We start from the raw sequence: 22,542 nt of genomic DNA, 5'->3' as shown, positions 1-22,542 counted from the left end.
GCAACTCTTCTTGAAAATCCTTTCGCTCTAACAGGCATCCTGACAGTTTAAAGCTTGTCAGAGAGTGGACGAACCTTGATGATATCTGTTGAAGTAGGGTTGTCTGAGAAGATGTTTCCTCTGTGGGAGGAGCCACATAAAGTCCAACAGAAGTTCCAGAAGGTCTGAAACCACTCCTTTTGAGGCCAAAAGGGAGCTACTAGGATCATCGAGGCATGATGAGAAGTCCTACATTTGTTGATTGTGTCTCTTACTAGACTGAATGGAGGAAGCGCGACACTTCCAGGTGTGACCAATCCTGAAGTATCGCCTCCGTTGCCTAGTCTGATGGTCCGGCGTCAGGGGAGCAATACAGGGAGGCGATGGATCCTGGATGTTGCAAACAAGTCTATCGACGGTGTTCCCCACCATTTCAACAGGTCGGTGCACACCTGTGGGATTCAGAGACCATTTGCAATGGCTCAGTTTGTCCACTAATACGCTTTAACTTGCCCTGAACACAGCAGGTGAGAATCTGTGTATTGTTGTTGTGTGTCCAAAGAAAGAGGTCCTTGGCTAACTCTCGCACAGTGACAGGGAGTGAGTGCCTCTTTGGTTTTGGAACATAAGCCAGAGCCATCATGTTGTCGGAATGAACCGCAATCACTGCGACTCGAGTTACTGCGGCAAAATGTTGAAGAGCCAGGTGAATCACTTTCAACTCCTACAGATTGATGTGCAGTTTCCTCTTTTGAAGGGACCACTTCCCTAACACTTCCAATCATCCTAGTGTCGCTCGCCAACCTAGGTCCGATGTGTTGGAGAATAATGAGAGGTTTGGGTTCGGATGACATAGGGACTTCCGTGAGTGGAATCTTCCTTCTAAGAGCCACCACTGAAGATCTTCTTTTATTTTCTGTGTGATGGGGAATACAAAGGAATCTGAAAGAATCTTCTTGTTCCAACTGACCTTCAGAAAGAACTGCAAAGACCTCGCATGTAGTATCCCCAAAGGAATGAACATCTCTATGGAGGAGAGAGTCCCTAGCAGGCTCATCCAGTCATTGGCTGAGCAGGTTTGAAGATTCAGAAAATGACGGACTTCTTTGGGTGCATGATAGTATTCTCTTCTCTAATGGAAAAACCTGAAAAACCTGAGAGTATCTTCATCCCTAAGTAGATTATCGTCTGAGAAGGGACTCGTTCAAACTTTTCCTGCCCAACTCCTGAGCTAACTGAAGGGTTCTGAGAGGGTCCTCCATGCACTTCTGGGATGATGAACATAGGGCCAGTCATCCAGATAAAGACAAACTTTCACACCCATTAGCCCTGGTGAAGACTTGAGGGGCAGTTGACAACCTGAAGCATAAAGCCCGAAATTGGAAAACTGTCCTGAGAGTGAATCACAGGAATTTCCTGGAATCCCAGTGTACTGGGGTATGAAAGTAAGCATCTCTCATGTCTATCGAGACTATCCAATCTTCTTGGGAAATTGCAGCAAGAACTGAGCTGTTCATCTGCATCCTGAACTTCATGGTTTGAACAAAGACGTTCAGACTGCTTACGTCCAGGACTGGCCTCTAACCCCCGGAGGTTTTGGGGACTACAAAGAGATGATTGCAAAACCCCCCCGATGACAAGTCTTCTACCTCTGCTATAGCTCACTTGTGGAGAAGAGCTGTGACTTCCTTTTCGAGGGGAATCGCATTCCTTCCTTGAGAACCCATAGTAACCAAGGTTCTATCGATCTGGCCTCTCATTGTCTCCAGAAGTGTGGGAGTCTGGTGCCCACAGGTAGACGGAGGACCAAAGTCTCACTTGCTAGAGACTGTCTAGAAGAGGACTTCTTGCTGATAGGGCGAACTGATCTGGGATTTGTGCATGGGCGTAAGGAAAGTCTTTCTCTGTTACCCCAAAAGAGCCGTGGCTGGAGAGGAGAGAGAGGCCAAGGATTAAATGAAACAGCAGGTGTTCGGTTAGACTCCATTGTTCACTTGGATGACTGTGCAAGCAAGTTGTGAGTAGACTTTTGCAATTCCGCAGCTACCAGCTCTGTCATTCGAGGAAAAAAGGCTGGCTTGTACAGATGAGCGAAAAGAAGAGCAGATCTCTGGGACGGTGTCACTCCTTTAGTGGTGAAAGAACACGTCTCTTTTCTTCCGTATACATGACGAAAAAGGGCAGCTAACTCCTGTGCCCCATCTCGAATCGCCTTGTCTGCACACACGACAGGACTCGAACCAGTCTGCATGTATGAATATAGCAGAAATTCAAAAGGAAGGAGCTTCCTGGTTGTATAGAATAAATACCTCCTTTTGGAAAACTGAGAAGGAGAACAAAATACAGCTTTGCCCAACTCCCTCTTCTCAGACAGCCAAGAGATGATCCCCGACAACTCGTTCTTGGACGAAATAGAGAGGGCCATCTACAGGAGTCTAGTGGTACTCGAGGATTGACGTAACAAGAACGCTGATCTCAGGGAAGAAGGGGCTGCAGTGGAGAAATATGTCGGGAAGCAGAACAGAGAATAATTCAATAATGAGGCATAAGCTGATGAAGGCTGTTCTGGTTAAGGTTCCTCCTCTGCTGAAGATACAGCAGAAAGCACCAAATCCTGTTTCCAAGACGAGGGTTCTTCAACAGTTCTAGGATGTTGTCCAAACATTGGTGAATGGGAAGCAAAGATGAGTCTTGGGGAGCTGATGTACTTGCAGACTTCACATGATCACCGACAGGTGAAGAGGATACGGCCTTGGGGATCTGTGACACAGAAGGTGCCGAAACAGGATGACCTGCAGCAATAGGGATGTCTGAATATGGAATCTCAGACTCGTATCCCAATGCTGGAGAGCTGGGAGCCAACGGGATGTCTGGAACTACAGTGCGAACTGAACCTGCAGTAGGCTTATGAGCCACTGGGAGCTCAGATGAGAGAGGGAGATCCCAAAGCGCGCATGGGAGCCAACTGGCGCTTGGTGGCCAATTGGCGCTTGGTGGCCTATGGGTGCTTACAAGCCAGTGGGCGCTTACGAGCCAGTGGGAGCTCGGTGTTCAAAGGGAGCTCTCTGTTGTCCCAATAGCTGCAAGAGGGCTCTTGATCCTTATGGCGCTTGCGAGGTAGTACTGCTGTATGCACCTCCGCATCATGCCTCTTCTAAGGCCTAGAAGACACCTGAAGACGCCGACTGTGTCCTTTGGGTTCGGAATCCGAACCACTGGAAGATATGGTGTGATCTAATTGGACACCTTTCGAGCGCTTGGTTGCCAAAACCTGGGAAATAGCAACAGGTTCGGGTGAAGAAGCAACTACTCGTAGGCAAAGCCCACCAACCTCCCTTGGACTTCCGGTTTGCCTCCTCCTAGGTGTAGGGGAGTCTGACAGGGGCCGAATTCAGGAGATCCATAAGAATCCTTTCCAGTGGTTGTCTGTCGATAACTGGGACTAACAACAGGCTCGACTGAGGAAGCAACTACTCGTGGGCAAACCCCACCAACCTCCCTTGGACTTACAGTTTGCCTCCTCCCAGGTGCAGGGGAGTCTGGCAGGGACCTCCGTCTAGGAGCATCGGTGGGACGAGTAGCCACCCCCTCCACAACACCAACTGGGGTGCAGGCACTAGCACCGACACTTGCACTATGATCCTATCTGAGCAACAGTACTTACTAAAGCGTCGAATTTCTTATCCATCCGAGCTTCGAGACTGGCAATGGCACTAGGTTCAGAGGGAAGGGAGCCAAGTAACAGAGTTGTAGGGAGAGTGAGAGAGGTAGGAATCAGGGAACGAGAAGTCAAAGGTGTAGCAAAAGCTGGTTTAGGGATAGAGGACACAGAAGCTCTAGCCTCGGCTCTAGCAGCCGCTTTCCTAAGCCTAGCTTTCTCTAATTTATTTAAGACCCAAACATTACATTCCTCGCAAGTCAAGCTGAGGGAACATACCTGTCCACGGCAGTGAAAACAAACAGAATGTTCATCATATTTAAATGAAGTCAACCTAGTATTACAGCCTTGCTGCAATACTGGTTACTGGTCACACTCATTCTGACATTAAAGTCCAAAAAATTTAAAAAAGGTTAAGCTAAGCTAAGCTATAAAAATATAGCTCAGAGGCTACCAAATGAAAGAATACTTCATCAAATCCTTCGATAGACAACCAAACCATCCGGTGAAACTGCTCCTGAATTAACAAAACACAGCTGCTGAACGACCGATGTTCCATCATCAATGGCAGAAACGAACTGAGCTCTTTAGCTACGTTTGTACCTATTCTTCCCGAGAAGTGGACGGGGCACTTACCTGCGCCACAACAAAAGAACGCTACCACGAATTTTCAATTCTTAAGCTGCCATTTAAAGTAGAAACTATAGCTATGTAATTACTTGGTAAGTGTCAAATATAAAGATATTTTATGCAGTGCTTTAGGACACTGGTAAATCACATAGCAAATAAAACATCAAACATGAAAATCCCTTTTGACTGTGTTTACCATGAGGGAGTTTGTGGAATGGAATACAAAATTTACGCCAAAGGTCAAGTGCTGGGCCCTATGCGGTCATTCAGCACTAAGAGGGAAATTTAGAGTAAAAAGGTTTTAAAGGTGTAACAGGAGGAAAACCTCACAATTGTACTAAAAACAATTGTTACTGAGAGGGTGGAAAGTAAGATGGAATGAAAAAGAACATGAACGGAGGTACAGTAAAAGGAATGAACGGGGATGAAGCTAGGGGCCAAAGGGATGTTACAAAGAATCTTCAACAGTAATCCCTATATGCACTGCTTGATGTGTACTGACAGCACTACCCCTCTATGGGAATAGAAGTTTGTTAACTACTTCTTAAAATTACAGTACAGTATTATCAAATTTTTAACTAACAGAATGTGATGGGTAGGCACTAAAATGATTATGGAAATGCAACCTTTGGTGTTCCTCAGGAAGTACCCTTGGCTTATGCACTAATTCCATCTCATCAGTACAGAAGTCTGGTTACTGAATATTTTAACGGGGACTTAGCTACAATTAGTGCATGATGCAATTAATAGGGGACAGAGTTATTCGGTCTAGAATATTAGATCTCTCTGCACCCTACAAAACAGATTGTTTCACAGTCAGTCTTTATTTAAATACTTACCACTTTTAAAATACCAGGTGTCATTCTTGATTTTAAATTCCATTTTGAGAAACATATCTGGTCTATTTCTTCCTCAACTGCACAGAAAAATCTGTATGTGTCTCTTTCAAGATTTCTATAGTCTGTCCATCCTGATGAAATGTTTGTTTCAATCTGGTGTTTTTTTATGATTGTACCCCGTTTGGTTTCCAGTTGATTACTCGCATCTTAAATTTTTAGACAAAACTTTAGTTATACTAATCATATCCCTGATCCTCGTATTAATCTCTAACACCACTGTTTAATTACCTCAATGTGAATACTGTATATTTTTCTTAACTCTGATATCACTTGCCTTCACACTTTCTTGACAATATCCTTCACTATGTAGTAATAGATACTGTATACAATTAATGCCTAAGTCTTGGTTTACTTAAATCACTGGAACTTTTGTAAGTTACAACTTGGTGAAAAAGCTGCTTTCATTAAAGTCAGTCATGAGTCTCACTTAAGTTATTTGTTATATACCTTATATTTTATTTATTTTGCTTATTTGTATAATTCCAAAAAAATGCTTCATGATTTTCTCTCCAGTGTCATACCCACCCATCACATCCTCATACCCAATTTCTCTACTCCAAAATGTCCATTTAAGACTGTTACCACTTTTCAAAGAGAAGCATAAGTAAAATAACAGGTTTGTAAACTGTACAAAATTTATTTTGGTCTAAAGCAAGCCTTACAAAAGTAGATAACCTGAAAATCACCAGTACCCAGGGTTATATGATTTCCTAAAAATATTGATGGATCTAAAAACAAAGAAAAAACAAAAAAATGGGTAAACAATTCCAAAAATGTTCCCAAAATCTTTTCTTGTCTTACAATAACTTTATGAAAATAACAACCTAACTTGAATTTGTATTATAATAATATATAAATATGTATTACTAAAGAAGTGATAAGGGACACATACCTTGGCCCAGCTCGGATCCAATCTTATAGCCTCCTTAGCATCTTCAAGGGCATGATAATACTGCTGGAGCTTTAGGAAACCAAATGATCGATTGCTATACAGTTGTGGAGAACGGCTGTCTAACCTAATGGCATGTGAATAATGTAAAATTGCCTCAGCATAGTTTCCAGCTCGTACACATTCATTTCCTCTCTCGTAATTCAGTAACCTAAAATAAAAGGAATACACATTATCTTTATGTAGACAAAAATTCAAATGACACACATTTCTATATTTGCACAAGAAATCTGAATTTATTATTATGTGCTCTGCACTCATGCAGGATAACAACAGTCTTTACAATAAGAATTTTAGCCCCAAGTAAATATATGACTGAAAAAGTCCAAAATTTCAATGCTCTGTAGCTCAAATTCCTAAATTTATCTAAGCCTTTAAATTCAATTGATCGCTACCAAATAAAGGATCAGCAACTATTTCTAAAGGTACTTTGATTGGGTGTCTTTAGTAGGTGCATTGGCTGCTTTGACACACACCATCCTGTCCTCTACCAAGTGTTAAAAGGCCTGCAACATAAGAAAGGAGCTTATATTTCTACTGCCTAAAATGATTTCTCATTTCTTCTGCCCCTTATTCCTCTATTCTGTTTAATCACAGTAAGATATGTACATATATCTAGAGCAATACAATATATCTGGTGTGTGAGGATTCAACAGAGCTCCTCCTGGAAGATCTGGTGTGTGAGGATTCAAGAGAGCTCCTCCTGGAAGATAAAGTGTTTAACAGCTATATATTTCCTCTCTTACTTAGAATACTCCTTCTGCAGTTAGAATAGGATGAACTTTTGGCAGCACTTACAAAAAATTAAAAACTTACCAGAAAATGCAAAAACTTCCAAGCTAGCTGAAAAATATCTACTTGTTGAAATTAATGTTCTCCAAAGGGGTCTGAAATCCTTGAGTAGTAAATTTATGAGTTCAGTAATCATATTAATCATTGAAGCAAAGTAATCTAGTCCCAGAAGTAATGAGATTTTTTTATGAAATCTTGATTAGATCAAAATCTATACACAAGGAACATCCATGTGACATCAGGAACTAAAAGACTGCCATGCATCACCAATATAAAGGAGCCAGACTTTACTGAACTTCAAAAACAAGGACCCAGAACATCCTTATCCTTTTTACCCTTAACATTAAAGCTGTTATAGGTTTCTTTATGGAGGAAAATGATTATGAACTCAAGAGTGTTGGATGTTGAAATATACAGTACAGTATATACTGCATAACATCTGAATTGCTTAAAAGGACAATCAGAAACATGAAAAATGGAAGCATATCAGGATTATCTGCAATAACAAGCAATTTAATGTAAGCAGCAAGAGAACTCTTCATTTGTGAGCTTTCCACAAAGTATGAAAACCTGATGCAGCAAGAGGAAGGACCAAAACAAAGGAAAAAGGCTACAAACAATATTACACAAATGAAAAGGTGTTGCACTTCAATGTCAAAATTTTAAGAAGAATAAAATTGCTTAAGGATACTGGAGAAATACTGGAGGAGAGGCAAGAAGAATTAAAACTGTTAATTGTCAGTTTGGTTTCATGCCTGTAAGGTCAATCACAGAAGCGATCTTTATAATGAGGTAACTACAAGAAAAGTGTTATGCACAGAAGCTGCACCACATATTGATGACAGAAAGAAGGCACACTGAACAAAATACTGAGACAAAACTTAATGGAGTTTTGAAAGCAGATGGCTCATTAAACTAGTACTGTGCTTATACTCTCCCATAAGAAAAAGGACTGGAACAAAAGCTTTGGAGGAGTATTATATGAGCTTATGATATATGTTGGGTGTCAACCAAGGATCAGCCTTTGCCCTTTGCTGCTTATCTTAGCAGCCTAATGGAGGGAGCTGCAAAGGATTGTAGAAGAGGATCCTGAAAGCTGCTGCTTGCAATGACCTAGTGTTAACAGCATAATCCAAGGAAGAGGTTGTGGAAATGTTCAAAAGGCAGAAGAGCGGAAGAGACAGGAGAATATCGACAATCGGCATATGGTGACTGGAAAGGTATAATAATGAACTCTGTACTGTGTACCAAATGTATAAGAATGTCACTTGAAATTTTCAGGATTACAAAGCTGAACTACGTTAGGTAATGCTAGGATGCAATCCTGTAATTACCACTGCATAATTTTTACCTAGGATTAGGGTAGAAGGGGTAAAGCCTCCTCTAGCCAGGTAGAACCTGACATCCTAGTTTAGAGGAAGTTGAAGTAAGGAGGTAACAGAAGTGCACCATGTGTCATGGGCATTGTCACTCTTCTGGAAGTTTCTTTCCAGTTTTACAACCCATAACCCAGTCACTTCAGTTAGCTCACATTCTATCCAAGACTGAGTACTGTCATAATGTATTTAATGTCATGAAGTAAGATATTTTAAGATTTTTAAATTTTTAATATGGTTTTTCTTACAGTTTTTCATGTGAATAAAAGTTAAAGCTTTTCATTAAGAAAGCAGCCAAATTAATCATGAATAAATCCCCACAGGATAAGGTAGCACCCATCCTTATTCAATTTCATTGGTTGTCTATTACAGGAAGAACTGAACATATAGGAGTGCTCTGATGCACCCTGCATCATGATGAAGAATAAATATCCAAACTACAGTAGTCTATACCATTGAAAACATAAATAAATATAGGAACATGGACAAGTGTGGATTGAGGGAATTAAGACATAACAAAGAAATTTGAAACAGGACCTTTGAGTACAGAGTACCCAGACTACTAAATAAGAATTTAAAGGATAGCCTTTGGGAACTTACGGACTTTTAAGAAAAACTGAAAATCTATCAATTCCAATGCAGTTGTGACATAAAAAAAAACCTATGAGAGAAATATTTAAATTGTAACTGGCAAACAAATGTGGGCCACTTCATGGATGGAGTGAGGGCTGACATGATGCCTTTCACAAATAGGATAATGATGATTTTGCCTAACTGGATATGTATGTCTAAAGTTAATGTTTCGTTAACCCATTACAACCACCCCAGGGTCTGAAAATAATGGAAACCCCAGTGGGAGCCATATCTTAAGTGTTAGGCTATGTTTGAGGAGGCAGAGCCTCTTTTAAATAAGACCTGGTACTCAAAGTTATGTTACACACTTCCACCTTTCTTTGCATAATTGTTTTCCTATCATTTTCATTTGCCATAACCCAAAAGCACTGTTTCCCAACTACAGTCCACAATCCACTTATCCCCCATAGGTTAATGGTAGCCTAACCTACATATAGCCTAGAGAGTGTTGCACAGGGTTAACCAACTAGCCCTCAGCAGAAATTGTCAAACCTATCAAAAACAAACTACATATCATCTGCAATTCTGGTCTTCACCAGTTTTTGCAATTCTGGCTTTAGAGTAATCATTTAGCTTACTCTATTATATGATATAGCCTCAGTTAAAGGACATTACAAAGAATATTTAGCCTACCCGCATTAATGTTTATAAATAATTAGGGGTAGAACTATATAGTAGCTCCACGGCAGCGACTGCCTTCTAACTTAACTTTTCCTACAGTTTTTTGGTTGCTAATTAAGAATCTACCTTTAATTTTTGGTGCTCGAGTGTAATTAACCCCTGAAGTCCATCCAACAAGGGGTTTCCATACGCGATCTTCACAAGACAGAGCACGGGTATGTCTGTTTCAAATGATTCATATCCCATCCAGCAAGTGCAATAACTTGTTAACGTATGGGTACCCAACCCCCCCTGGGCCAGTAATAAACACGGCGAAGGGGCATTCCATTTGGCCGACAACAAACAGATGCACCACCAATATCAGAACCCCTAATAGTGTAGAAAAAACCAGTTGAAAAGGTAACAACAAGCACGGAGCTAATATATAGAATTACCTAATTAGGTTGTAACTCAGTCCTACTAATTAACCTACAGGCTCCAGGTACGTGGCAAACAACCAAGTTATTACAGAGTGATATTAACATTTTCTTAAACTGGTAAATCCCGCCGGCACTGGGCCTGCTAGTCTTTAGGTAGGTTATGGTGGGAACCTAAATAAATGTTCAAAACAATAAAACTAAACCAGTGTGACCCTCATCTTGTTCCTCAATTACAAAAAAACATAAAACCCTCACACGAAACACATTCTATTTAAGACCGCCGTCCCATTGACTCATGCTCAGGTGACCAAAGGTCATCGTGAGGAATCGGCTGGCCTAGGCTAGGCGAGTAACCGTCGAAACCAAAGTAAAACTTTAAAAACCTTTAAGTGAATAACAAACAGGATCTCAAAATTCCAATTTATTTATAGTGTGACGACTTGGAGTCTCGAGATGCGTGGAAACAATCTACCTGGCAATCTTTAACTTTCAATTACCTTTTCAGCATTTGTTGACATCTTCGATCCCTAGCAACTTCTTCTTGATATTCGTATCTTGACAAACTCTAAGGTGTTACAACGGCATATTACGTCATAATGGAAGTTTTCTGTAGCGCCACTAATTCGATTTTGTACACAATAGGGTTTCTTTAAGTATAAAGCACGCTTCATTATAAATGGTTGACACAGAAATTATTGGGTTTTTTACTAAATTATTTCCTATATAGCCATAAAAGTTTACTTTACTGTTAAAGCCTTTGTAAAACTTCAACATTTTTATTTACCGTAGAATTACTACTGAGGAAAACTTCCCAATTTTCTACAGTAGTAAATTCTTTTAACGGTCTTGGAACTTAAAGTTTATTATTCGTTGCAGTAATGATGTTACTGTCTTCGAAGAGTTCAAAGCTCGTCTCGAAATCACACCTCATTGATACCATCTGTGATAGATAATTTTTATTTAACCTTTCACTGACACTCCTTATTCACTATACAATTATTTTACACTTTATCACAGTGTCCACTTGAGCTGAAGTGTCATTCTCAATCAAATATGTAAAGCTAACGTCGGGATATTCGCTTCGCCTCCTTTCAAATGCCTAAAAAAGGTTTTAGGAATATATGCAAACTGCTTGGCGTTTACTGCCCAGTACCGCAAGGAAATGGTGCAGAAATGGCATGTATTCTAGATGATTTGTTCAAAAAGTGAGGAAGCCATCGTGGTAGTACCATGGAAGCAGTTAGAAGTAGTGCTTGATTACTTAGGGTTCAGGACTGGGGACGACTCTCACCAATGAGTACAAGAATAAGCAGACACAAAACTTAAACGCCTCTGCTGGAAACTATATGACACAAAATACCATGTCGTAGCTTCAACTTCTATGCGCAATACAATTTTTACTATAACCTTGTCAACTTCCTTTTAACTCGAACTTCTCACTTGCATCGTCCGAGCAACTGACGCCAGTTACAGTCTGGGTTATTCTTTCTGACGGTAAATATCCCTGGTATATTTTATCGAAGCTAATAATTGCGGTTGGCAGAAGCCCATACTGCCCACAACTCGCCAGAGGTTCCAGGTCTAATGCACTGGCCAATCAGAAGCAACTTAGAAGCCTCAGTTACATCGGATGCGGATATTTACAGTCGACTCAGAAATAAATTGTATTTAGCATGGTTCATTATGGGTCTGTTCGCCCGTCATTTTTCCCTCTTCTCATCACCACTGATCTTCAACATATTCATGTGTCTTCCCTTGCCTTATCTCGATCCGCTCTCTATGATGCAGGGCATTCCTGGTCAAAACCAAGGCACAGTGGTCGACAAGACCATCATTGCTTTAATAATAGGTCAAGATATTGGGTAAGAACAGTGGTGTGAAATCTGTTGAGTTTGAAGCAAAATGGATGTTAATGAAATAGCTGACAAACCTGACGACAGAATTTGTCCGTTAACAAAACGGATATTTCAACGCAGGCAACAAAAGATAATGGAAAATGGACGTATGAGCACATGGCACCCAGACTATTCAGTAAGTTGTCCCAGAAACTAACAAGACGTGAAAACTCAAGAGACATTCAATAAGAAACAAGAAACCCATAAAAAATAATTATAACAAAAAAGACAAATTACGCATGAAGAATGAAAATTTTATTGGACAAATAAATGGGGTTCGACAGACGGACTGAAAAAGGGTCCATATAGAGGAAGCCCTTCAAATACAAACCTGGAAAATGAGAGTATGATGAGCCTCAGATCAAAATACAAATACAGTCGACGTCGACGAGCCTTTCCTCTCATTGAAGTCACACTACGACACTGAGTAAGGATGAGTGCTATCACATGATGTGCGGTCTTCAGCTGAAAACTTCCAATGTAATAAGAAGAAACGAGGGACCATAGTTGTTCCTGAGATGATGTCATACAGTCTGTAGACTTCAGTTACAGTTAATAATTGAGCGTAATTGCAGTAACGCAAAATATAAACTGATTCAAGCTGTATACTGCAAAAATGTTACGATAACCAGCTCCGTGAAGCTTGACAAACACTTAAAAGCTACGATTATATAACTGACACCCTGAGGTTAAAGATTATAATAAAAAAGTATTATATGAATCTGAATATATAAACGTAGGAAACTACAGGTTATAAAGTTTTTGCAAAATTCACATAATTCTTATTTATGAATATAATGGTGTGCAGCTTACAAAACAAATAAACAAGCACGAGAGAATATAAATAAATACATAACTAAATACGAATTAAAACAGACACTCAACTATTTTTGCTTAAACCAACATTCATGAACAACTTTATTATTTGTTCATGAAACTACTAACTGAAAATTAGCGTCAGCATTTGGATGAACCTGCTGGCTCATATTGTATGAGTCCTGTCTATTTATATCTCCACGTAACTACAAAATTATGCAGTTGTTACTAAGTCTTGTTCAATCAATAACTTGCGACGCATCTTGGCGCGAATAGAGCTTGCCTGTGGAAGGGTTGGTGTCTTGTAAGGCTTCTCCTTAACAGAGAATTTCGTCGTCTCTTTTGTTAGCTATTTCATAATAACAAGACAGCGTATCACTGGTTTTACTACAACGAGCGTGTTATGATTAAATAAAGAAACATATCATTATGAGAATGTGCAATGCCAAGACAAGAAATAATTTGAAAACGATGTTTCAAATTCACGGGTTTTAGTTCAAATAGGCCTACCAACTCAGATTGTGGTATTGCCTAGCGTGCCAGTGTTTGTCTTGTAATTGCTTTTTATCAATTGTGTCCATGCCAGTACATTTCAATCACATAATCTTTTCAGAGTGTAGCTAAATCTAATTTTATAACTTTGAAGTTTTTCCATTAAATACCTAATTTTTCAATTAATTACTGTATAATAAATTTTACGGCAGATGATGAGCAGAAAAGTTAGTCATACATATAAAAGGATGTATACAAAAAAGTTTCAGTATTACTAAACAACTCAATGTTCCAAGTGTGCTTCCACTATAAGCCTGAGCAGCAACACAAATGTGTTTATCCCCAGATAATTTGCAAATATCTCCAGCCAATTTTGTCACTGATATCGTTCTTTTTCCCAAATGCTCGTGCATAACCTACCTTTGCTGATTCTGTCATGTCAGCAAATTTCTTTCTAGTGCTGATCAATTGTCAAAATTTTACTTTCAACACTACGAGGTCTCATTAAAAGAATTGTTTGCCATTTTTTTTTTTTATCTAGAAAACATTTCAGTGCATCACCTGGAATTTCCACCTTAGGCGGTACCAAATTATAATGAATTAAATCTGGGCCCAAGGACATTTTCCCTCATTTCTTTCAGGACTCTGAAAATAGGCAATAAAGGTTCAGCTTGGGAAGTGACATAAGCATATACACAAGCAACTTAAGAGAGCAATACATAAAATAATATCTACAAAAGGCATATTGCAAAGACATTGAAAAATTAATGAGGTCTATACGGTGCAAGAAAGAGCCAAGTTAGTAATGAAATAGGATGTTTTTATTTCAGTCTCTTGCTTGCAGTGGGAGGCGAGCTTCTTCCAATAAGGGACAGATACAAAACTGGCAACTTTCAGGTCAGCCAATATTAGTCTCATCACCATTCCATAACATTTCACTGATATTCTGACAGCCACAGGCATCTTTTCATTCATTAACTTTCAACTGTCCTCACCACATATACTCGTACATGTAACTGATGTCAGCCCTAGTGAGCATAATTTGGGCCCTCTCAACAAGAAAAATAATTTAAGGGACAATGACGGCACTTGGAAATCACATGTGTCCATTTTGGGTATACTAAGAAATCTGGCAATGAAGACACCTTAAAAACATATCTCCTTTAACCAGCCCTTGAGTTGGGGAAAAATCATGAAGGTGCCATACCCTGTGCCTCATCGAGGTTGGTGGCGAGATTCTTCGCTATATTCGGAGACACTAAGTAGGTCATACAGACCTCCTTCGTGCGTTGTTCCATATCTGCAACTAGATATGACGCGGCTAGCAGTTCAGCTCGAACATATGAACTACTATAGGCCGACCTCTGAGCATCAAGATACAAACGGAATGACGGAGGATGAGAGGCGATTTGGAAAAGGATTTGAGCACAACTTTCTCATAAAACTTAACCAATATGATAACTTTTTAAATAACTACCTTGCAACCACAATTTCACTCCTTCCTTTTCATTTTATTTCTACCTCAGATGCTGATTCAGCAAACTAATTTTCTGATAAACCTCCCGCAACTCCTCGCTAATGCATCCATTAACTTTCTCTTTCACCTGATCTCTACTAACACTTAACCTAACGACATTAATTCACATTTTTTTTCTTTCCTATGTATAATTACAAAGATTCTCAAGAAACATGACTTCAAATTTATCCTTTTCTCATTTACTCCAGGAACTCCATACATATCAACACAATCTCGATTTTCTGTCGCCTGTACCTTGGCATTTAAATTTCACTGCACAGTCATCCCTTTAGGATCCCTTTCTACTCCTGGCACACTCATTTTTGCATATGCAATATTTTAAATAATGCACTTTTATTTCTCATCTGGCCCCAAAGTCTTCCTTACACTGCAAGCGCTACCTCTACCCTAGTTCTTCACCTTTCAGCTACCCCAGGTGCAATCTTGTTTGATCCTCCTATTCATGGACCCACACTGCCCTTCCACTTGTTTCATCAGCTGCCAAAACATCCAGCTTTCTCTCCTTGAACAAAGCAACAGTCAAATATCCCTACTCTTAAGCACCACATCCATGCAAATTCAGAACCCCAAGGCTTATTTTATTCCCTCTCTGATTTTTTTTTTTTTTGTACAATATCGATTCAGGGAATGAGAATTCAAACCCCTTGGCCCTGGCCATTTGAGGATCTACACCATGGAGAACAGCCAAGACATTATTTTTCATTCCAGCACCCCACAGGAATGAATATCAATTGTCAATGGCCCTTGGAGAGGAAACCTATTTGCTATTTGGAAGCATCTTCCCCCATCAAGGGATCCACAACCACTCCTCTACATGGAGGCATAATATTTCGGTACACCAAACCACAGGCAATTCCTAGGGTAGCAGGATGTACAAAACACTATCACCACAGAACACTAGTCAGTAAATACAATATTTTGATGTATTTAATTGTCATTGGCTTCAAGAGAGAGAGAGAGAGAGAGAGAGAGAGAGAGAGAGAGAGAGAGAGAGGCAGGCTCCTCATTCTCTTAAGGGCCATTTCCTCTGCTATGAAATTTACAGCACCGTCTCTTTTCACTATCTCTTCTCACTATTACATTCATCAGAGTGTTCCTCCATCTATTTTGCACCAACAAATAACCCTACAAACTCTTATCCTCAGCAGTTTCTCTTTCCCAGGTACAGTGATATATATATATATATATATATATATATATATATATATATATATATATATATATATAGTATATATAAATTTCTGACTCACATCAGGATCTAACCCAGGCCTTTCCATTGAAAGGCATAGGGCACTGCCCACTAGGCCATGCAAGTGCCTAGTGGGCAGAGCCATTGCCTTTCAATTGAAAGACCTGGTTCTGATTCTGATGTGAGTCTGAAATTTATTTCTGTTCCACACGTGATTGTGTGTTGATATGTGTGTGTATGTATGTATGTATATATATATATATATATATATATATATATATATATATATATATATATATATATATATATATATATATATATATGAAAATGTTTATTAGCGTGTTCTGTACAGATTAGTTCTGAGCTTCCATAGTGTTGCAGCCTAGACTGAAGGCAGGAAAAACGGGGAAACTGTAGTTGTCTGATGGATGGTTATCTGAAATAATTTTCAATCAGGTCCATGCTGTGTGAAGGGCAGCGGCTTCCCGTGATATATGAAACTTAAGCAACAACAGAAAGCTAAAAAATTGTGTGTAAGGCATATTAGGATCAATCAGCCCCATTTATGTCTTGAGGCTCACATGAGTAAAAAGAACTCATTCCAGAATACGAAATTATGATGTTTCCTCCTCTTTTCTTTCAAGGAACGTGGACACTAGTATGTCTCTGAATAGACCAGTCTCTATAACGGAAATCAGTCGAATTTCATAACAGCAATTCCATAACCTTGCAGCAGATCACACTTCTTACATGAAGTCTGAAATACTGATAATAAAATTTACAGGCACTTTTGTCATTTTTTTTCCTCTTCATTCACACAAGACCTTTCTTTGTGAATTACCTTCTCAATATATTCTCTTTCCCTCTTTATCCTCTTTACTTCACCCCTGTTTACCTTGCTTACTTTACTCTCTATTGTAATGTATCTGTTGAACTGTGCTGAGTAATCAGATCCACAAGTCTCATTCATGATTTCATGTAACACAGAGATAACGATATTTCCAAAATCAAAGTAGTAATAAGTAGGAAGACATTAGACTAAATTTCATTCTCTAAAGTTATGAAACAAAAATGCAAAGCTAAAGAAATGACCATCATGGGATTTATAGACAACAGGAAAATGACTACTAAGCGAGGTTGAATGATTGGAAAAATTAAGAAATTCACGTGGAAAGAATAAACGTAAAATCACTGAACTCCATTACTCTACTTGAAGATAAAAGCTCATGAAAACTTCATCCACTAGTTCTTGGAAAACATGAGTACAATCCCACAGGGACACCTACGTGACGTCTGAATCAAGAACAAACCTAATCATATTATTGAAATCAGTGGAAGTATAAATACTCAGAATGAGTTGAGCGGTACAAAGCATGGCAGAGGTCTATTGCATAACTTTCATCACTTCGGGACCTCAGTTACAACTTTCAAGTAAAAAGTGAACTCTTGAACATTGTAGGATTTATTCGCTTAATATTTCTGGCACCTTTTATAGACACGTGGACGTTACTGTACAATTTTGAGAGCAGTCTCTGTCTCTTAAACATGAACAAGCTACGAATCATTCCACCAATGATAATCAATTACGATTTTGTACTAATTACTGAACAAAGTAAATGCGCACCAAAAATTTTATGCACTCAGAAATGAAATCTAAGTACATATGTTCATACTGCTGCAAGAACACAGCAAGAGCTAAAAGGCGATGGCTTCAATTCTTCTGGAAAAAAGTCTTACAATGAATCATCAGACTTAGTGTGCAATGCCAAATTTGGATGATTTACAGTTAATTTTATAAAGTTCCTTGCGGTTAAATGATAATGTCGGAGATGAGAGGACTAATCAGCAAAGAAAAAGGCTCAAAGAAGCTAACATATTCGCTAGCGAGAACTCCACTCTGAGATCCCAAGGCAATCTCAGAAAAATGCTTGACTCCAATGGTTCTGTGGGATTTATTTGGGCTGGATGTGACATCTGCTGGACTTCTTTTTTATGGGTGAATCCTGGGTCAAACTCCTAAAGGAGTACAGACTTGGCCATGCAATGGGTTTTAGCTGGTTAAACAATCCAGCTTGTTCCGGATTAGGGGCTTTCTCTCAAATCCGCACTGCCCTGACGATTCTCAATATCGAGGGGTCTTTTAAGACTTGGGTTATGGCGGATCCTCGGGTCAACCCCGGTTTAACTGGTCCATATCACTGGCCAATTGTGTTTCAGTTGGTAGTGACAGTCACCTGGCGAGACCTCACCGCCTTGGAGTTCACAGCACGGTGACGGTGACAATGGGTCTGATGTGTTCTGGTTTCCCAGTACCTACTTTGCATCAAATTTGACATGATGCCTATAAATCAATGGGCCCAAGCGTCCTGTTCGTGGCATCCGGTAGAGAAAGAAGTGCTGCAGGGTGTTCTAATGACTTCAGGGTTAGTTATCTCCAAAGGTACTGTACAAAATACAAGGAAAACGACACGATTTTACAAAAAGCAGCTTTGGGAATCTCAGGAAGCGGCAAGGGCAGGACCCCACTGTCCTTTCTTGCCAGCAGTTCCAATTTTGCTTCTCTCTTCGCTGGCGATTGTATTTACGATTAACAATTCCTTAACAGTTTGGTAATATAGGGAAATAAAATGTACAGCTGAGAGCTTATAGTAAATACAATATTTAACATATCTTTTTATGCAAAAATAAAAAAAAATAGATAAATAGATAGAGCCCGACAAATTCAGGAGGAGACTTCACCGTTTTCCTGGGTCAATACGATGCTGCCACTTCTTCCTCGCCCTTTAACGCTCCCCCTCTCTTGAGAAGCACTTTTCCTCTAGGAATACTCAAATCCGTTCTTAAACTGACCTTGTAAATCCAGGTTTAAGCTTTTGAATTTAATGTGTCACATTCTTTATTCGTGTTACGATGGCCGTGTGCTTGAGAGAGCTTATAATGGATGCATTTTCTTTTACGTAGCTATGTATTTCATATAAAATTCAAAATAAGCGAAAGCACTAGGAAAATGGACGATTTATTGTTAAAACTGTGTTATGTATTGTCGTGGCGTTTCTATACAAACGTCTTTTATTACGTCATCTTCTGGCATTTTTCTTATTATTTTTCCTTTGCTAACTATGTTTGAGCCCATTTTGTTTAACTTTATGAAATGATTCTTTGGTTCCTCTAAAATCTGAATTTTCCATGACCATAACCGATTTCTTTCAGGCGTAGGTCCAAACGTGTCACCTGTTTTGATTTCTCCAGTTTTTTCCTTTGCAGATGAGAGAAATCCATCTTTATCCTCGTATTCTATTAGTTTTTGTTTTAGTTTTATACGTTTGACTGCACGACATTACAATAGTATCCATGATGAATTATTATTCTTCTAAATATTCTTAAGCAGTTTTATTATATACAGTATATGTACACCGCACACGCACACAACACACACACATATGAGCGTGTGTACATACGTATATATATGTATATGTGTACATAATATATACATATATATAAATACACACATATATAAACATATATGTATATACATACATAAATATATGTATAGATATATATGTGTGTGTGTGCGTTTGTGTTTATGTTTATATGCATTCTAATTAGAGGTGCCAATGAATTTTCGCTACTGTTACATTCTACTGTTTATCTTTATGGAATTCCTAGTAAATAATGATTTTAAAGACAAACCTATAGCAATGTACATTGCAAAAATATACATAATCATAACTTTGCATTTCACTGGTATATTTACCTTCCAAAGGATATCACAAAATGAAAAAGCTACTAATTTATTTAGAGGTCAAAGTAACAAAGAAGGACGCCTCTGAAACTGCACGACAGATCGTAACCTAAGAGGAATCCTCGTTAGAGGATGATCAATATATAATAAGTAAAAAATAAGCCGAAGTTTCTTCGGCGCAATCGAGTTTTCTGTACAGAGTATAAAGCTGTCAGAAATTCTCAGCCGCGGCCCATGAAACTCTCAGCCGCGGACCATGAAACTTTCAGCCACGGCCAGGTGGTGGCCTGTGTTGCTGGAACCTATAGCAGTGCCAGGCGCACGATCATGGCTAACTTTAACCTTAAATAAAATAAAAGCTACTGAGGCTAGAGGGCTGCAATTTGGTATGTTTGATGATTGGAGAGTGGATGATCAACATATTTGCAGCCCTCTAGCCTCAGTAGTTTTTAAGATCTGAGGCCGGACAGACGAATAGCCATCTCAATAATTTTCTTTTACAGAAAACTAAAAAACGAGCTTATATAGTTATCCATACACACGTCTCTTGCTGTATATATCTTCTATCTAAAGGCTAGTCTTCTGGCGTGCTTAAGAGCATTCACGTTTCCGAATCTCGAGGTGGATCGAGCGGTGACCCATCAAAGAAGCGAGCTTCTTAAGAGTACGAACCCTCAGTTTCTTTGTAACTTCAGCAGCCGAACCGTACCAAAAATGAACTGCCTTCAGTGGATAGGAAAATTGGCAGCGTTTGTGGAAATTAATGCCACGTTTATAGTTTTATCATTTTAATTTCCATCGAAATAAAAAAGATGATGATTTATAAACAAAATAAATATAGGAAAAGATTATATATGCCTGAAACTACCCATTTCTTGATTTATCTTATATAAAGATGAATATCTGATACTAGACATTGATACGTATGGATATTACGTGGGGCATGAGATACTCATCCATTCATAGGCATCCATCTATTTCACAAACACACACACACACACATATATATGTATATGTATGTATATATATATATATATATATATATATATATATATATATATATATATATATATATATATATATATATATGCATATATAAAGAATCAAGTGGAAAATTGCCAGAGTATTATTTTAAATTTATTGGCCAATAAACTTGAAATGCTACGCTGGCTGTTTAGCACTGTGTTCCTATTAAATCTCCGACGTTCCAGAGCCCCTATATATATATATATATATATATATATATATATATATATATATATATATATATATACATATATATATATATACATACATACATATATATATATATTCATTCATTTATACATGTGTGTACATACACAGACCAAGCATGAATATTGGTACCAGTCTCAAAAGAGGAACAAATCGGTTTTCACTACAGCAATAAAAACAGCAGCCTATAAAAATCAGAGACTTGACTGTGAGAGACGTACATGAAAGTTCTTCCGTCCCAGGGGAAGTATCTAAACAAAGAGGGGAAGTAGTGAGCACAAAAGTAACGAGGGAAAAAGGGGATTGAGGGGAGGCGGTGCCACGCGAGGGAGGCCTCTGATCTGTGTATGTTAAGTGTCAGTGATGGATTATCAGGATTTGTGTGTTGACCCCGACTGGGTTTTCTGTTGATCGTGGGTGGAGGGCGGGGAGGCAGGGGTGGGCGGGATAGGGCGGAAATCTGGGATTTTTCAGCATTCTCTTCTATAGGGGGGTCGCTGCGGTGACATCTCTCTCTAGAGCTTAAACCCAAATCGAACTGACTATCTACATATATCTATTATCTACAGAGAGAGAGAAGAGAGAGAGAGAGAGAGAGAGAGAGAGAGAGAGAGAGAGAGAGAGAGAACAAATACAAAGAACTCCAACTTCATCTGGCAACAGCTTTAAAATGGCGAGATAAAGGATTTATCATTGACTTTTATGCCGTATTCTAAAGCAGTTCGTGAACATAATCTGCTTTACATATATGCATATTACGTATGTTTATACAAACTTCCTAACTCAGGTCTGAAAACCCAATGAAGAACAGTTCGAGGCACTAAGAATCACTGCTACTACTGTATAGTAAAGATTCGAATCCCATAGAGATTATTACATGCACTGATTATATTGATTGTACAGGTTATGAAGATAATCTGCTTATTACTATCAAATAGTTATCATTCTTTATTGCTCAATTTCACCTTATTTTCTCTGTTCTTACTTATCATATACTCCATTCACCTTGTTCCAGCAGACCATATTCTCATTAATGATAAAGGGAATTATAATGATTTATGCCAACTTCCTCTTTGGAAACTTGAACTGAGGGATTTTGTGTCTGAGAGTTGGCCTGGCAATTCGTTACAAACGGATCAATTTCCAGATTTGGCTTTATCATCACTTTCTAAGTGAGATAGGCTGCGTTTAATAAATAATAATAATAATAATAATAATAATAATAATAATAATAATAATAATAATAATAATAATAATAATAATAATAATAATAATAACGCATCATGTATGCATGTATCTGTTCTGTGTGCAACAGATATTTTACTGAAAGATAGACTCAGTGTGGTGATGTTTCAACGGGCATACCATACCTGTTGACGGCGTTCGTATGAGCCACCTGCTAAAAAACTTCCCACCAGGTCAACCGAGAGAGAAATCCATCGCGGCTCCAAAAACATTTGAATCCAACTGAAACGTAAACATTTGCATCTTTTGAAATTAATTCTCTTCCATAATGTCGGGGTGCTCGAAAGGCAATTTATGGTCTATTCATATTTATGCGTTCATATTAACTACCTGTTGAAATAAAAAGCACCCACCAGGTCACCCGGACGGGAAGAGATTACTTTCACACCCGGCATTGTACCTGAATTCAACGGGATATAGCCTGCATGTTTACACGT

At 38.8% G+C, this 22,542-nt stretch overlaps 1 protein-coding gene across 2 annotated transcripts in view; it reads right to left on the bottom strand.

Annotated features, from left to right (window-relative positions):
- LOC136845343 (uncharacterized) overlaps positions 1 to 10,588 on the bottom strand; it is a 133,647-nt gene extending 123,059 nt beyond the window's left edge. The window contains exons 1-2 of one of the 2 annotated variants that reach the window (XM_067115585.1): positions 10,454 to 10,563; positions 6,059 to 6,266 (exon numbers count right to left, since the gene is read on the bottom strand). In XM_067115585.1, coding sequence (XP_066971686.1) covers positions 6,059 to 6,266; positions 10,454 to 10,464 — 219 coding nt within the window. In that variant the 5' untranslated portion in view covers positions 10,465 to 10,563. Of the gene's footprint in view, positions 1 to 6,058; positions 6,267 to 10,453 lie in introns of both variants that reach the window. The other variant, XM_067115584.1, reaches the window with a different exon arrangement.
- Positions 10,589 to 22,542: the final 11,954 nt, after the last annotated feature.

This window comes from Macrobrachium rosenbergii, chromosome 13 (assembly GCF_040412425.1).
Source record: "Macrobrachium rosenbergii isolate ZJJX-2024 chromosome 13, ASM4041242v1, whole genome shotgun sequence".
NCBI lineage: Eukaryota > Metazoa > Arthropoda > Malacostraca > Decapoda > Palaemonidae > Macrobrachium > Macrobrachium rosenbergii.
This window is presented reverse-complemented; position numbering and strand designations above follow the sequence as displayed.